General features: G+C 39.7%; 2 protein-coding genes across 2 annotated transcripts; both read left to right on the top strand.

The window, feature by feature from the left end:
* Nucleotides 1-2,930: 2,930 nt before the first annotated feature.
* Nucleotides 2,931-9,639, top strand: LOC306784961 (polyunsaturated fatty acid lipoxygenase ALOX15B-like; the record flags this gene model as incomplete). The annotated part of the gene is made up of 14 exons (XM_079279168.1): nucleotides 2,931-3,083; nucleotides 3,437-3,641; nucleotides 3,789-3,870; nucleotides 4,214-4,336; nucleotides 4,436-4,539; nucleotides 4,910-5,076; nucleotides 5,248-5,391; nucleotides 5,837-6,040; nucleotides 6,221-6,307; nucleotides 6,558-6,727; nucleotides 7,201-7,322; nucleotides 7,913-8,013; nucleotides 8,706-8,876; nucleotides 9,069-9,639. 14 exons carry the CDS (start codon nucleotides 2,931-2,933, stop codon nucleotides 9,246-9,248), a joined length of 2,013 nt encoding a protein of 670 aa, XP_079135294.1. The 3' UTR covers nucleotides 9,249-9,639.
* A 345-nt stretch (nucleotides 9,640-9,984) lies between these two features.
* ccdc86 (coiled-coil domain containing 86) lies at nucleotides 9,985-12,323 on the top strand. Its single transcript, XM_079278263.1, has 4 exons — nucleotides 9,985-10,608; nucleotides 11,295-11,424; nucleotides 11,528-11,602; nucleotides 12,136-12,323. The coding sequence occupies exons 1-4, from the start codon at nucleotides 10,064-10,066 to the stop codon at nucleotides 12,286-12,288; spliced, it is 903 nt and encodes a 300-aa protein (XP_079134389.1). The 5' UTR covers nucleotides 9,985-10,063; the 3' UTR covers nucleotides 12,289-12,323.
* Nucleotides 12,324-13,455: the final 1,132 nt, after the last annotated feature.

Raw genomic sequence — 13,455 nt, forward strand, 5'->3', positions numbered from 1 at the left:
AGAGTGCATCATAGCACAGCGATAGCACTGGTGAAAAATACTAATGGCCTTCTAATTGCAAAAAACTGGTCTCTGTACTTGTCTTGTTAGAACCTCAGTGCTGAATTTGACATCATTGACCATTATCCTATTACAGAAACTGGAACATTTAATTAGCATTAAAGGAGCCACACTCAATTGGTTTAATTTAAGTCCCAATTGTCAGATCAATCCCATTTTGTATAAATGATGAATCATTGATGCACGCCAAAGTTAGTCGCAAAGTCCCACAAGATGCTATGCTTGGACCATTTCTATTCACCTTATATATGCATCCTTTAAGCAAGATTATCAGTAAACACAAAATAAACTTTCATTGTTATGCAGATGATATCTAATTCTATCTATCGATCAAGCCAGACGAAACCAACCAGTTGGCTAAACTTCAAGCATGTCTTAGGGAAATAAAAACCTGGATGACCTGCAACTTCCTCATGTTTAACTCAGACAAAACTGAAGTCATGGGGCCTCGCCCTGAACATATTTTATTTCATTGTCCACAAACCACCAGCTGTCTGTTAGAGAAATGAGGACAGTGTACAATTAAAAAGTGGATTAAAGTTATTAGAGTATCAGTTTCAGGGGCAGAGTAAAAATGTGGGACTCAGCCCAAACCTAGGGGGTGAAAGGCTTAACAGATTTATAAGTCAAAAGCATGCGTAATCCACAACAAAACAATTTTCCTTTAAAAAGTAATTCACAATGTATTGTTTTGTTGTATCATTATCTTTAGGGGACAGCCTGCCTGTAGAGCCTACATCTTATTTTGCAGATAATTGTACCCCAACTGTCATTTTCCTTCTGGATGAAAATTTTCACTTTGACCATCAAAAAATGGCAAAAACTGTGACTATTTTGAATTTACATAACAGCGAAGGAATTTGGTGTAAACAGCATTAGTAATCTTGAAACTTATTTTTGTTATTCTATGCTGGAGTAGAGTTCACAGAACAAATATTTGGCAAATGCGCTAAAGTTGTATCTCAATCTATTCTGGACTGTTGTCATTTCAAATAAAGGATCCCCAATAATGCCAAGTAAATGTGGTCTTCAACAATCGATTTCTTTAGGGATAAACAACAGGAGCATATATTATTATTTTACGGTACTTTATTTGATCACTCTGTTCTCCTTTCCTCCTCTTTTCTTCGAAATGTCTCCTACTCTCAAACACTCACAAAGTTGAAGGTATTTAAAAAATCTAAACAATTCGGGACTTTTGAGAAAACAGTTGGGGCTGGAGGTCTGTATTTGCACAAACAAATCTGTGCTTGGATGATTTTCCTGTGAAGTGAACAGGGAACAAGGTCAGATCATCAAGAATAGATGTGGGAAATGAAAAAAAACTTTTGGAACTGTCAATAAACATTTAAGAAAAACCTGATATATTACATTTTGTCATAGTGACGACAGCCAGAGCAGATGAGCAGATTTCATGAAGGAAGACTAGTTAGGGACTTTATACTGTAACTTCCTTATCATCTTCCTTTGACTCTGGAATGTCATCCGCATATCAGAGACCATGGGGCCACCCCACATGGACCAAAAGGAAATAAATAGAAAATACAGTCGGTCCTTGATTCTGTGTCGACATGTGTGTATTAGTTTATTTCCCCATTCTTCCTTTAGTGGGTGTTGGCTGCCAGATTAAATCTAATAAAACCATAAAACATTTTTTCTGTCTGTCAAATGGAAGTTTAAATGTGTGAGGGAAATTATTATTAACTTCCTTTATGTTTAATCATGCTGAATCCTCTACAATGTAACCTTTGACTGAATTAACAAGGATCCTGTTTCTCTTTTAAGCTCGAACAAAGTGTCCAATATCATTAATAAACGTGTCAGTGCTTTAGTGAGTTCTGCTCTGGAGGCTATATTGTGTCCTCACCTTTTCTAGATAATTGTTATCACTTGAGACGCCATGTTGAGGAATCTGTGATGCACCCGCTGATTCAGGAGCCTCTCCCATCCCCTCAGGTTGATTACGACCCTCTCTCAGGGAGAAACCCATTCCTCGGCTGTGCATGGTTGACTAGCTCCCAAATGTCGTGGAAAATACTGAAAAATATCAGGTTTTAGTCTAGTAAAAGAGGCAAGTTGGAAATCGAAGTATACCAGGAAACAAATATCCATTTAACATGGATTTGACATGTAATGACTTAGGATGCATTACTTTTACCCTTTATATGTGACACATCTGCTATCCAACTGCTTAACGTCCTACTCATCAATGGCAGGTGGTTTGTACATAAGGTCTCTTATGTATGCATATTCTTAGTTTCTCAAAATACACACAAAAACACAAATATACAGAATGAAGTCTAACCCTAAAAGTATTTTGCGAGTTTACTTAATGCAGTTACTAACTTAACTTAACCAATAACCATCATGTGAATACATACGCCTCTGGTCATTATTATATAAACAGGAACATAATGACGATGCATAATTATAACAGGGATTTTCCAGGTGGAAAACTTTGATTGTCTTGAATGATAATAGTGCTTCCTTGTTTGCTTCATTTCCCTGTTCTTTTGTAGGTCTAACTTGATACATGTCCAACATTCCATCAGCATTCAGCTGGCTACTCCCTGAATGCACTCCCACAAAACTGTATAAAAAGGGCAATCAGTGGTGAGCAGTTCAAAAAGGACTTCTCATTATCAGGTAAGGAGATGCTTTTTCGGTTCACATAGACTGTAATGAATAAGGTAGAAAAGAATAATTTAATATTAGTTATGATAACAGCATTTGCCAATAGCCTTTTCATTGTGATACCAGTATTTTAAAGTGTTTACTCTCAGGTCTACATGACAGTTAACCTGAACATGGCTGAGAATAGTTATTATTTTTCTCTCCCCACCAGGTTTCTTCTGCTTTCCAGTGTGAAAATGGTGAATTATATCGTGACCATATACACTGGCAACCTCGCCTCTGCAAGCACTTTTAACAGTGTCTGCATTAAGCTGGTGGGCACGGAAGGGGAGAGCAAACGCACCTGGCTGATAGGCTTCAAAGGGCCTTTATCCTTCATCAGTGGAGCAGTAAGTCTGAAATATTGCTCTCAATGTATAACATACTGTCTCAACTTTATGAGATTATGGCACATTAAATATCAATCTAGAGAAGCTGATGTAAACTCTGGTCAACTCAGACTCATATGTGCAGCAACAGGATATGTGCTGCTCTGTAACTCTTTAATTTACGGCCACAAAGGTGACGAAAGCAACAAAACAAATCCCCATGAATTCATATTTTATGCAGTGACATTATTTTGCTTAAGTTTTTATTTTGTCCACCCTTCCACATTCAGTAGTTTATGATAAGTATTGTGATGTTACAGCTCAGTTCTTAGTTATCAAATACATTTGTATCTCTTGAATGTTTTCAACTCTAGGTGTCCAGTTTTACCGTGTCCTGCCCTGACTCCATTGGAAAGCTGGTCCTAATAGAGATAGATAAACCGTGTCTCCTACTGTTCCTTGAAAAGTCTTGGTTCCCTGCCAAGGTGGAAGTGAAATCCCCTGAGGGTGACACCTACAACTTTCCCATCTACCGCTGGATCACTGACAGTGAGGTGCACCGCTTCAGAGAGGGAACAGGTTTGTGTGAATTAGACTTGTCAGACATCCTGTACGCCGTTCACTGACCACAGAAGACATCAAAGAAGGAAATGCTGGTCTAATGCTGGAGTAACCAGCTCGCTGTATTTATCAACAATTTTAAACCTTGTTATTTCTTTCTTCAAGCTCTGAGAATCTTTGACGACCACCATCATCTTGGCAAGTACAGTCGGGTGCTGGAGCTGAAGCAGCGAGGGGAAGACTATGGGTGAGCAATCAGAGCTTATACATTATTTAACTTTATGCATCCCAAAACTAACATTCATCTCCACCCTTTTGCGAGAAAATATTAATTATAAATTAACCACAAGATGACATTGCGACACCTGCCATGGTTTATTTAAATATTTGATATTATAACATGTTGCAAAGTCCCTGCGATAGTCTAGCGATCTGTCTGGGTGTACTCTGCCTTTGGATTATGATAAGCCGTTTGAATAATGGATGGGTGGATGTTGCAAAATTACAATATAGCATACGTGTCAAGTATATTATGCTTGCATACTCTAAAACTACTGTTCCTTATCACTCTGCTCCTCTCCCTTTTCCAGCTGGGATGACTACAGAGAGGGAGTACCCCACTGCATGAATGCAAAAGACCCTCTTTCTCTGCCTAGTGAGGTCCAGTTCTCCTTCACCAAGCACACAGAGTTTCACTTCACTGCACTCACTGGGTGAAGTCCTCAAATTCTGTCAGATCTATGTAACTATGTACCTGCCTATTAAATCAGTAGGGCATCATCATAAAGTTACTCTATGCTTTTATTTTCTAGGCTGGCTGAGCTGAAACTGAAGGGACTTACTGATGCCAAGGAGAACTGGCCTAATATTGATGCTATCAAGAAGGTGTTCTGGTTCAAACAAACTGACATATCAGGTACTATCATGGTAGTTTAATGAAATACTTGATACTGTATGCATGATAGTATATTAAATTGTACTCATTCAGATATTAAACTGTATTCCACGATGCTAAACATATCATGTATATATTATTATCACGTATAGCTCAGTAAACAGGGGAAACAATCTCACAGAAAGAACTGTGTAACAATATTTAATTGAATACAATCAAGACTTTGACAAATAACTATAAACAGTATCCAACCATGTCTGTGACTGCAGTCTCTGCAACACATTGTTTGCAATTTTCCAGTTTCACATACAGTGTAGAGTGAAGTTGATAACTGAAATAGATTTTCTTGCACAACGTTTATAACTCAATGAAGTTTAACTTTTTTTTCTAGAATATGTCCAGGAACATTGGACGGTGGACGCTTTCTTTGGATACCAGTTTCTAAACGGTATCAACCCCATGTTGATCCAACGTTGTACAGACCTGCCCACGAACTTTCCTGTCAGTGATGACATGGTCTTCCTCGGTGATCAGTGTAGCTTGGCAGATGAAATGGAGGTGAATGTCTTGACTTTGATTGATCTTTGAGTCATATTTTGCTCCATGACATGTTCAATTTGGAAGAGCATGTTGCACTTACATTCAGTTACGTTCGCTTCGTATGATAAATATTCGCACTGTATGCATGTGAGTTAAATCATTTCTCATCCTCACTAAAATGAAATACAGAAAGGCAACATATTCCTGTGTGACTACAAGCTTTTGGATGGGCTGAAACCAAACATCATCAACGGGAAGAGGCAGTACTTGATGGCTCCCCTCGTCCTGCTTCACAAAACACCTGATGATCAGCTGATGCCAATTGCTATTCAGGTGAGATTAACACTCAAATAGTTCACAGTAGTGATGACTCTTCCAGGACGAACAGACATGCAACACTATAGATGTCATATGTACAGAGAAGACAGAAATACCTTTCGTTAAATGACACAAATAGAGTGCAAACATACAGTATATGAATAAAGTGGATCAGAGAAAAAACATGATATAAAGTCTTTTCATTGCAATTTCCAGATTGCCTCTCTTTTCCCTCGGCCAAAAACATGAGAATTTAGCCATTCGCTTATTAAAATGTAGGGTTTGGCATTCAAATAAATTATGAATTTGCTCTTCAAGATCTACAGTGTCTAACTGAAAAGCAGATGAAACCTGTAGTAAACATACAACAATTTCATAAAATTCCTTTGCCGTTATTGACCCCGACTGGTAAAATATTGAATGGATTGAATTAACCACACCTCCCTTCCTTCTCCTGCAGCTGAAGCAGACTCCAGCAGATGATAATCCCATCTTCTTTCCTACTGACTCTAAGTACGACTGGTTGACGGCCAAGATTTTTGTGAGAAGTGCAGATTTCAACGAGCATCAACTCAACGTTCACCTGCTGCGCACTCATTTGCTGGCTGAAGTTTTTGCAGTGTCACTGCTGCGCAACGTGCCCATGGTGCATCCGCTGCACAAGGTAACTGAAAGGGAGAATACGGAACTTTTACTGGAGTTGTAATTTTTTTCAAGTTGCTGATTTTTGTGTCTTCCAAAGTGGATGAATCATAATGTTTTAGTGTGTTTATATTTTTAAGTATTCCACACTGCTAAATGGTATAGAAGCATCAAGTTCACAGAGTTTTCCTCTTTCTCTCAGCTCCTTGTACCTCACACGCGCTACACTCTACAGATCAACAAGTTAGCTCGAGGTCTTCTGATATCTGATGATGGATTTTTCATAAAGGTATGAAATGAACAACATGCTCAGTGGGGACATAGTGTCTGAAGCTGAGCAAATGTAATGTTTTAGGTATGACTGTATCCAGGCATACATTACCAAAATCTTCTCTTACATCAAATCTGTGTTGTAATAAACTCATATTCGACGTACGGACAACTGAAGCTCATCAAGTTTATTCTAATGTTCATCAAAGTGAAGTTTGACTGAAACATTTTTTCCACACCAATCATGTACATATTTGAATGTCTCCTAGTTTGCAGCTTCTGGAGGAGAGGGTAAGAAGACACTCCTGAAGAGATCACTGTCCGCAGTGACCTACCGCTCCCTCTGCATACCGGACGACATTGCTGACCGTCGGCTGAAGGATGTACCGAACTTCTACTATCGGGATGATGGACTCAAGCTTTGGGATATCATCCACAGGTATTATAGGCAGTTTGCATTCTGTTGCACATTATTGCAAAATCATGTATGTTTTAGTGACGTGTAGCTGCCATGCTAATGTGTCAATGAGTCCAATTTAGAGGAGCTTATAGGTATATATTCGAACTGTGAAGCAAGCCAGGCTAACTGTTACCAGTTGTAGACCTATACTTAACACACACATATGAGAGTGAGATTAATCTTCTCATCTCACTCTCAATCGGACAATTGGCAAGTTTTGTAAAATGTTTTGTAAAATATAAAAAAATATATATATTTATAATTGTGTGATCTACTTTCTTGAATAAGCTATTGCATCAAATTCTTAAAAAGAACAGAACTGATCATTCTAATGAGATGGCCTGAAATTGTCTTACAAAAGAACGTCGTACTACTGCAGTGTGTATAAAAAAATAAATAATAATAATTCAACTGGGAATGTGTTTAACAGAACTTATCCACATTTGTCAAAGGTTTGTGCAGGGAGTGCTGAGCTTCTACTACAAGGATGACACTGAGGTCCGGAAAGACTCTGAACTGCAGAAGTGGATTTCGGACATTGCTGAACATGGATTCCTTTCCCAAACCAGCACAGGTGGGCTATGGATATTTTTTTTTGGGGGGGGGGGGTGTTATTCCTTATCGGAAACTAAGGTAAAATGGCAGAGGGTGTCATACGCTCTCCAGATTGTAAAGACCCTTCAGGCAAATTTGTGATATTGGGCTGTATAGTCTCTCAACATGGAGAAAGCTGAGTCGGCAGCTAGAAGCTAACAGTGATAACAGCACAAACAACGGCAACAGTGCTGACAGAGCTAATATTGTTAACCTGGGTGGGGTGGGGGGGGACTGGAGGCTGGGTGCTATGCTTCCGCGATGATGCCGTGTGTCAGGACGGCATTATCAGCGGCCCCGCCCTAGCACAGTGTAGAGCAGCAACCTTGAGCTAACCAGTGGGGCACACTGAGACTCACATGCACTAAAATGCCTGTGGGGCCGGCCCGGCTACGTAAACAAAACACAGAGAAGCTTGGATTACAATACACAGAGAGGGAGAGCGACTTCATTCTCTCGTAGCCATGACCCCACTATATCATTACATTGCAAATGGTTGCTTGCTGATATATTTAGTCTCTGAATGCCGAGAACCTTTAGGTAACGCAGTTTATTCCCTCTAATTCTCAGGAATTCCACGGAGCTTCACCACTGTGCCTGAGATGGTGAAGTTTGTCACCATGGTGATCTTCACTTGCTCAGGACAGCACTCGGCTGTGAACGCTGGACAGGTGAGGCCTTTGTATGAACATAATGTTGCTATTTTTGTGGAATAGGTTTATCAGGTTGTCTGTTAGTCTTAAATCGTTAACATAAACAAGAGTCTCTAAGCCATGCCAGCAGGTCTGTGAGGCTGCACTTTGGCACGGTGATGCTTTGAGCCAAATGCCACCAATGCTATGATACTCACAATGGCAACGCTCTCATGCTGACTTTTAGCAGGTATAATGTTCATGAGATCACAATCTACGTTTACCATGTTAACATGCAAGCATTTGCAAAATTAGCACAAAACAAAAAGTACAGCTTAGGCTGATGGGAATGTCAATAGATTTTAAGGTATTTGGCTACAAAGTATTGGACATATACAAATTTTGATGTGATGATAGCACCCAATGAAAAGTCATAGGATCACTAAAGTTATTACCCTGAGATCAACATGAATGTTTAAACTGAATAAAATGGCAATCCAGCAGAAAGTTGAATGTCCACCTCATGGTGGCTCTAAGGAAAAAGTTTGGAACACCAAAGCCATCCTCTGGGGACCATGAATGTATGCAAAGGTTTTGTTACAATCCATATTGCATGCATCCGATAGGTATTGGAATATTTCAGGGTGGACCAACGTAGTCAACTTTCCAACTACTGACATGATGTGGCTTCTCAAAGTATTAATCATCTGTCAATCATTCATTCGTCGCAGTTTGACTACGGTGGCTGGATGCCCAACACTCCCACCACCCTGGAAATTCCTCCACCAACCGAAAAGGGGACAACGAACGAGGCCACGATGCTGCAGGCGTTGCCTAACATGGGCATTGCAGCAAACGGAATGGCCGCCATGTGGCTACTTAGCAGGCCATCCTGTGACTCCGTAAGTGTACAAAACCTCATGAAAATAAAATAGCAAATCACATTTATGTTTGAGGTATTAAAACACAAATACCCTCTTCGAGCCACGGAAAAATCCTGGTAACTTCCTACAAACTGTTCATTCTTTTACGAATAGTTTATGTTTGATAAACATTTTTTTTAAAGTTTTTAAATGTATCATTGATGTCATCAGGTCCCTCTTGGCCAGTACCCAGAGCAGCATTTTAGTGAGAAGACTCCCTGCGACCTGATCAAGGATTTTCAAGGAGAGCTTCAAATCTTAAGTGAGACCATCACAACGAGAAACAAGAATCTGGAGGTCCCATACACATACCTGGATCCAAAGGTGGTAGAAAATAGTGTGTCCCTTTGAATATCATAAGGTGTGACCTCCACAGCTGTTGGCCAAATACAGCATCATGTTAAGAGAAGTGAGAAAGGGAAGAACTGCATGTTTTAACTAATAACTACTATAGGTGAAAGAAACTACTGCATGTGATCATCGTTAATGAATATACAGAGCATCTTATTTTAAAAACTTTCTGTGGGAAAAATATTATTTTAGCATTATAACTGTAACATTTTAGAAACAAACTGTGCAAAACGAGGAATTATCAGACAGCGCAATGTATGCTTCATGATGTAGAAGAAAGAAGGTTTCTGTCACCATAGAAAGAGATAATGCTTCAATAGTCCTGGAGTTGTTTCTGTGTGTTCTTATAATTGTTTTTTTCTTCTCTATAAAAACACAGAGAGAAACTGCACTTTCATCTCTGAGGTGTGTTCCCCCATGCCGCATAATAAAGAATTGATTCATAACATTGATATTGGGTGTTTTTCCTGTAACAAAAAAAAGAAAATACATAACAAAAATATGTACTGTGAAATGTTAAAAAAAATAAACTATTTGGATTTGTGTTCACCAATTACTCGATTTATTTCTAGTATGGGTTTGTATGCAATTGTTTGAGAGATTTTCATCAACAGTCTATGGGTTCAACAAAGAAATGAGGCAGAGTGCTAGAATAGGAAGCTTGCAGTTCACACTCCAGACCAGTGGGGGAGATAATGCGCTGCCACCTTGTTTACCATCCGCCTTAGAAGCGGAAGTATACAACGCTGGCGGTGGTCACACGTGGGTACGCAAGTTTATCAGAGTAATTTGGTGTAGCCAACTTAATTAGAAACATGTCAAAGAGGCAGACAGCCATGCTAGAAGTAACTACAGGTTCTGAAGTGGGACTCAAGGAGAAGGAGGTCCAGGATCCCCCGCCAGACACCAGACGGACCCGCAGCGGCCGCAAAGTGCGCACTCCAGCCGCACTTTTGGACTCAGAAACCCCAGTGAGGACCCCCAGCCGGAGGACCAGGAGGTCGGTCCTCCAGGAGCTGCCGACGGTAGAAAAGGAAAACACGGAGGTAGGAGGGCAGAAACTCGAGAGTCTGGCCGAAGAGAAGCTCACCATGTCAGTCGAACAGGAGTCGGGTGACGTTACCTCGTCAGAGCAAGCGGAGCCGCACGCACAGGCTGCAGCAGATACAGACGGAGGCCACGTCAACGGGAACGAAGACATTATTCTGCCTGGGCCTGCACCGGCAGAAACGGCACCCACCATTTCTGCGGCTGCCCCAAATAAGAAGCCTCGTCTGGGTTTAAGTGCGAAACAAAGTCCGGTCATTCCGCTGGGAAAACCCAAATCCGGCAGAGTGTGGAAGGACCGCAACAAGCTGAGGTGAAGATAACGTTAGTCTTACTGTGGAAGTAACTGAGTAACGTTACATTTAATTAAGTAGCTTACTGTCATTTAAGTCAAGTTTTTGTTTTGATTTAATGCAACAATATACTTCTACTCATCTACATTTCAGAGGGAAATATTGTACTTTTTACTCCACTATTTATATTTAAGAGCTTTAGTTACTAATTATTTTTTATATAAAACATCGCTTTAGAAACTAAGATGCTATATATCTCCATAGAGTTAACGGGGAAAGCTGCAGAAAGTAATACATCTGTAATATTTGGTTTTGAAATATAAATGAGGGTCGAGTATCGCACCTCAGTTCTGAAAGCATTGTTCTTAGCAGCACATCTCAAATCTGTCACTTGTTGGATTTTTAAAATCGATTATTGGATTAGGTATATCACTGAAACATAATTGTGTGATTCCATTTAGGTTAAGTTATCGTATAGCAGTTTGTGTTAAAGTATCATGTAAGACTGATGAAGGTCGGCTTATTTCACTGAATGAAAATGGATTGCGGATTGTAGAAAAAAAGTATTAATACACAGCATTCGTCACTCAACTGACTCCGCTTTTGGGGCCACAGCAGTCCCTGGCCTCATGTTGCCTTTCATGCAAAGGATTCCGGCCTACAATCTTGTATCATTTATGAACCCATGTCTGATTTTGTCTTTCAGGTTCTCTGCAATGTTGCGAGACAAACCATTGTGCTCTTCTTGGGAAAAGAAGATGGAGGCCAAACGGGACAAGGACCTGGTGAAACGGTATACTTTGCAGCTTAAAGGGGATAAAGCCAAACAGAGAGAGGTAGGCAGAAGCTGTGTGATGATTTAACTGTTGTAATGTTTTAAGTGTTTGCACCTTTTTCACATTATCGTCACATTATCTTCTATGTTCCCTGGCTTTATAGGACAAGCGGAAAAGGAGAGAGGACAACTTGAAACGTCGTGCAGAGAACGAACGCAAATCAGAGATCGTGCAAGTGGTATGTCAACTGTTGTTCACACTAAAAGTTCTGGAAGACTTCACCCAATATATGATGACAACCTAATGCCCGGGCCACAATATTTCAGAATAAAAGCCTCGTGATAACAATGAAGGGATTCTGTCCACAGAAAGACGCTAGGTGGCTTATTTTGAAACAGGAAGTTTTAAGTAAAAAATAAATGTTCAACAGAGATCGTCAAAATAGGATTTTCACTGTACATTTTTGCTTTAGGCAGCACACAGAAAAAATATCTGCTCATGAATCCTACTGAATATCAGAGAGTGAATTATATTATAAACAATGTACAATATAATGCTTCGCAGTAGCTTTTTTTTTTTGTACGACAATCTCAGGGTGTATCACAAAGGAACATTAGCGACTACAGAGCTTATAGTTCCTTATTCTACCACTTTAAAAAAAACAGATAATCGAATGAAAGGACAATAATTGATTGGCAACATAAGCCCACACAAGCTTTGTATTGGAGATTTGGCCGTTGTTTATATTCTACTGTCTCTTTTGTATCACAGATCACAAACACGGCAAAGATCAAGAGGATGAAGAAGAAACAACTCAGGAAAATTGAGAAGAGAGACACGCTGGCTCTGCTGCAGAAGTCACAGAAGCAGCGCGTAAAAGTCAAAGCGCAAAAAAGTCAGAAGGTTGAACAAGATATGATTTAAAGATTGTGAGATAATAAAAATGCAACTCTTCAGAACTTTGCCTACATGTTTTATATGTGGATGTCTGAAATACAGCAAGCACATCTGTATGGGAGTAAAATATCTTTGCACAACAGGTGAGATTGCTGTTGGTCGCCACTCTAAAGATTCAACCTTTTCTGTTTGGCATAAGTGTCCGATCATTGATTTGCCTATTGCTCTGTTAACTTCTCTCAAAAGCCTGTCAAACATCACATATGACCAATTTTGTTTTACTCGTAGGATTTTATATTTAATAAAATTGAAATTCTTACTGTAAATAAAATTGCCACACTACTTGGTGGCCGGGAAATACAAGTTAAAAAAACAGTGACGGTATGACGAGTTTAAAGTATGTACCATGAGAATAACAGAAATATGTACTTTTCAATTGTTGAGGTGTTGAGTATTTCATGAGTCATTTAACATTATTGTGAGGAACTTTTAACTGGTTATGACCGACATACGTATCTGAGACCGTCAGCAAGAAGATTTTCTATAAAGTTATTAGTTGGAGGAGCAGAGCATCGCCTCGCTGCTGCACCGGTCCCTGCGGGGAGTCAACACGACACCATACAACGGAGCCTCGGGCCATAGTACTGGGCCCACAGGAGAGAAGGTGGCACGGGAGAACCAGGACTGAGTGGGGCCGACTGCCGGACCCTGCTGCAGTAAAATGAGAGGTTTTCTAAAGGGACTCGTGTGCTTGGAAACACGACCGCTTTTGTCCAGGGACTGCCAAAATCAACTGTTTTCCTTTTATAACTTTAAATGCACTTAATGAATTACATGGAAGCTTTAGACTAGAGTGACAACTTCAGTCTTCAATTATTTACTGGTTATTACTAGAAAAAGTACATCTGCTGAGCTTAATTGTGTGATACACATCTAGAATATAGAAAAAAGGGATCGTGGTGAGTTTGTTTTGACAACTTGTTTCCAAAGTCAATTCATTTTATTAATTAGTTTACATTTTATAAAATGGGTGAATTTTGAGCTGAAACAATTAATTGATTTATCAATTGAAAAAACGTTTTAATTGCCTCCAAATATGACAACTATACACAGGTATCAGCCTCTCAAATGTGAGGTTCTGACCCTTTCTTTTATATGACAGTGAACTTGAGTTTTTGACTTGAAGTCAGACAA

The sequence above is a fragment of the Melanostigma gelatinosum genome (genome assembly GCF_949748355.1).
Source record: "Melanostigma gelatinosum genome assembly, chromosome: 11".
NCBI classification, from domain to species: domain Eukaryota; kingdom Metazoa; phylum Chordata; class Actinopteri; order Perciformes; family Zoarcidae; genus Melanostigma; species Melanostigma gelatinosum.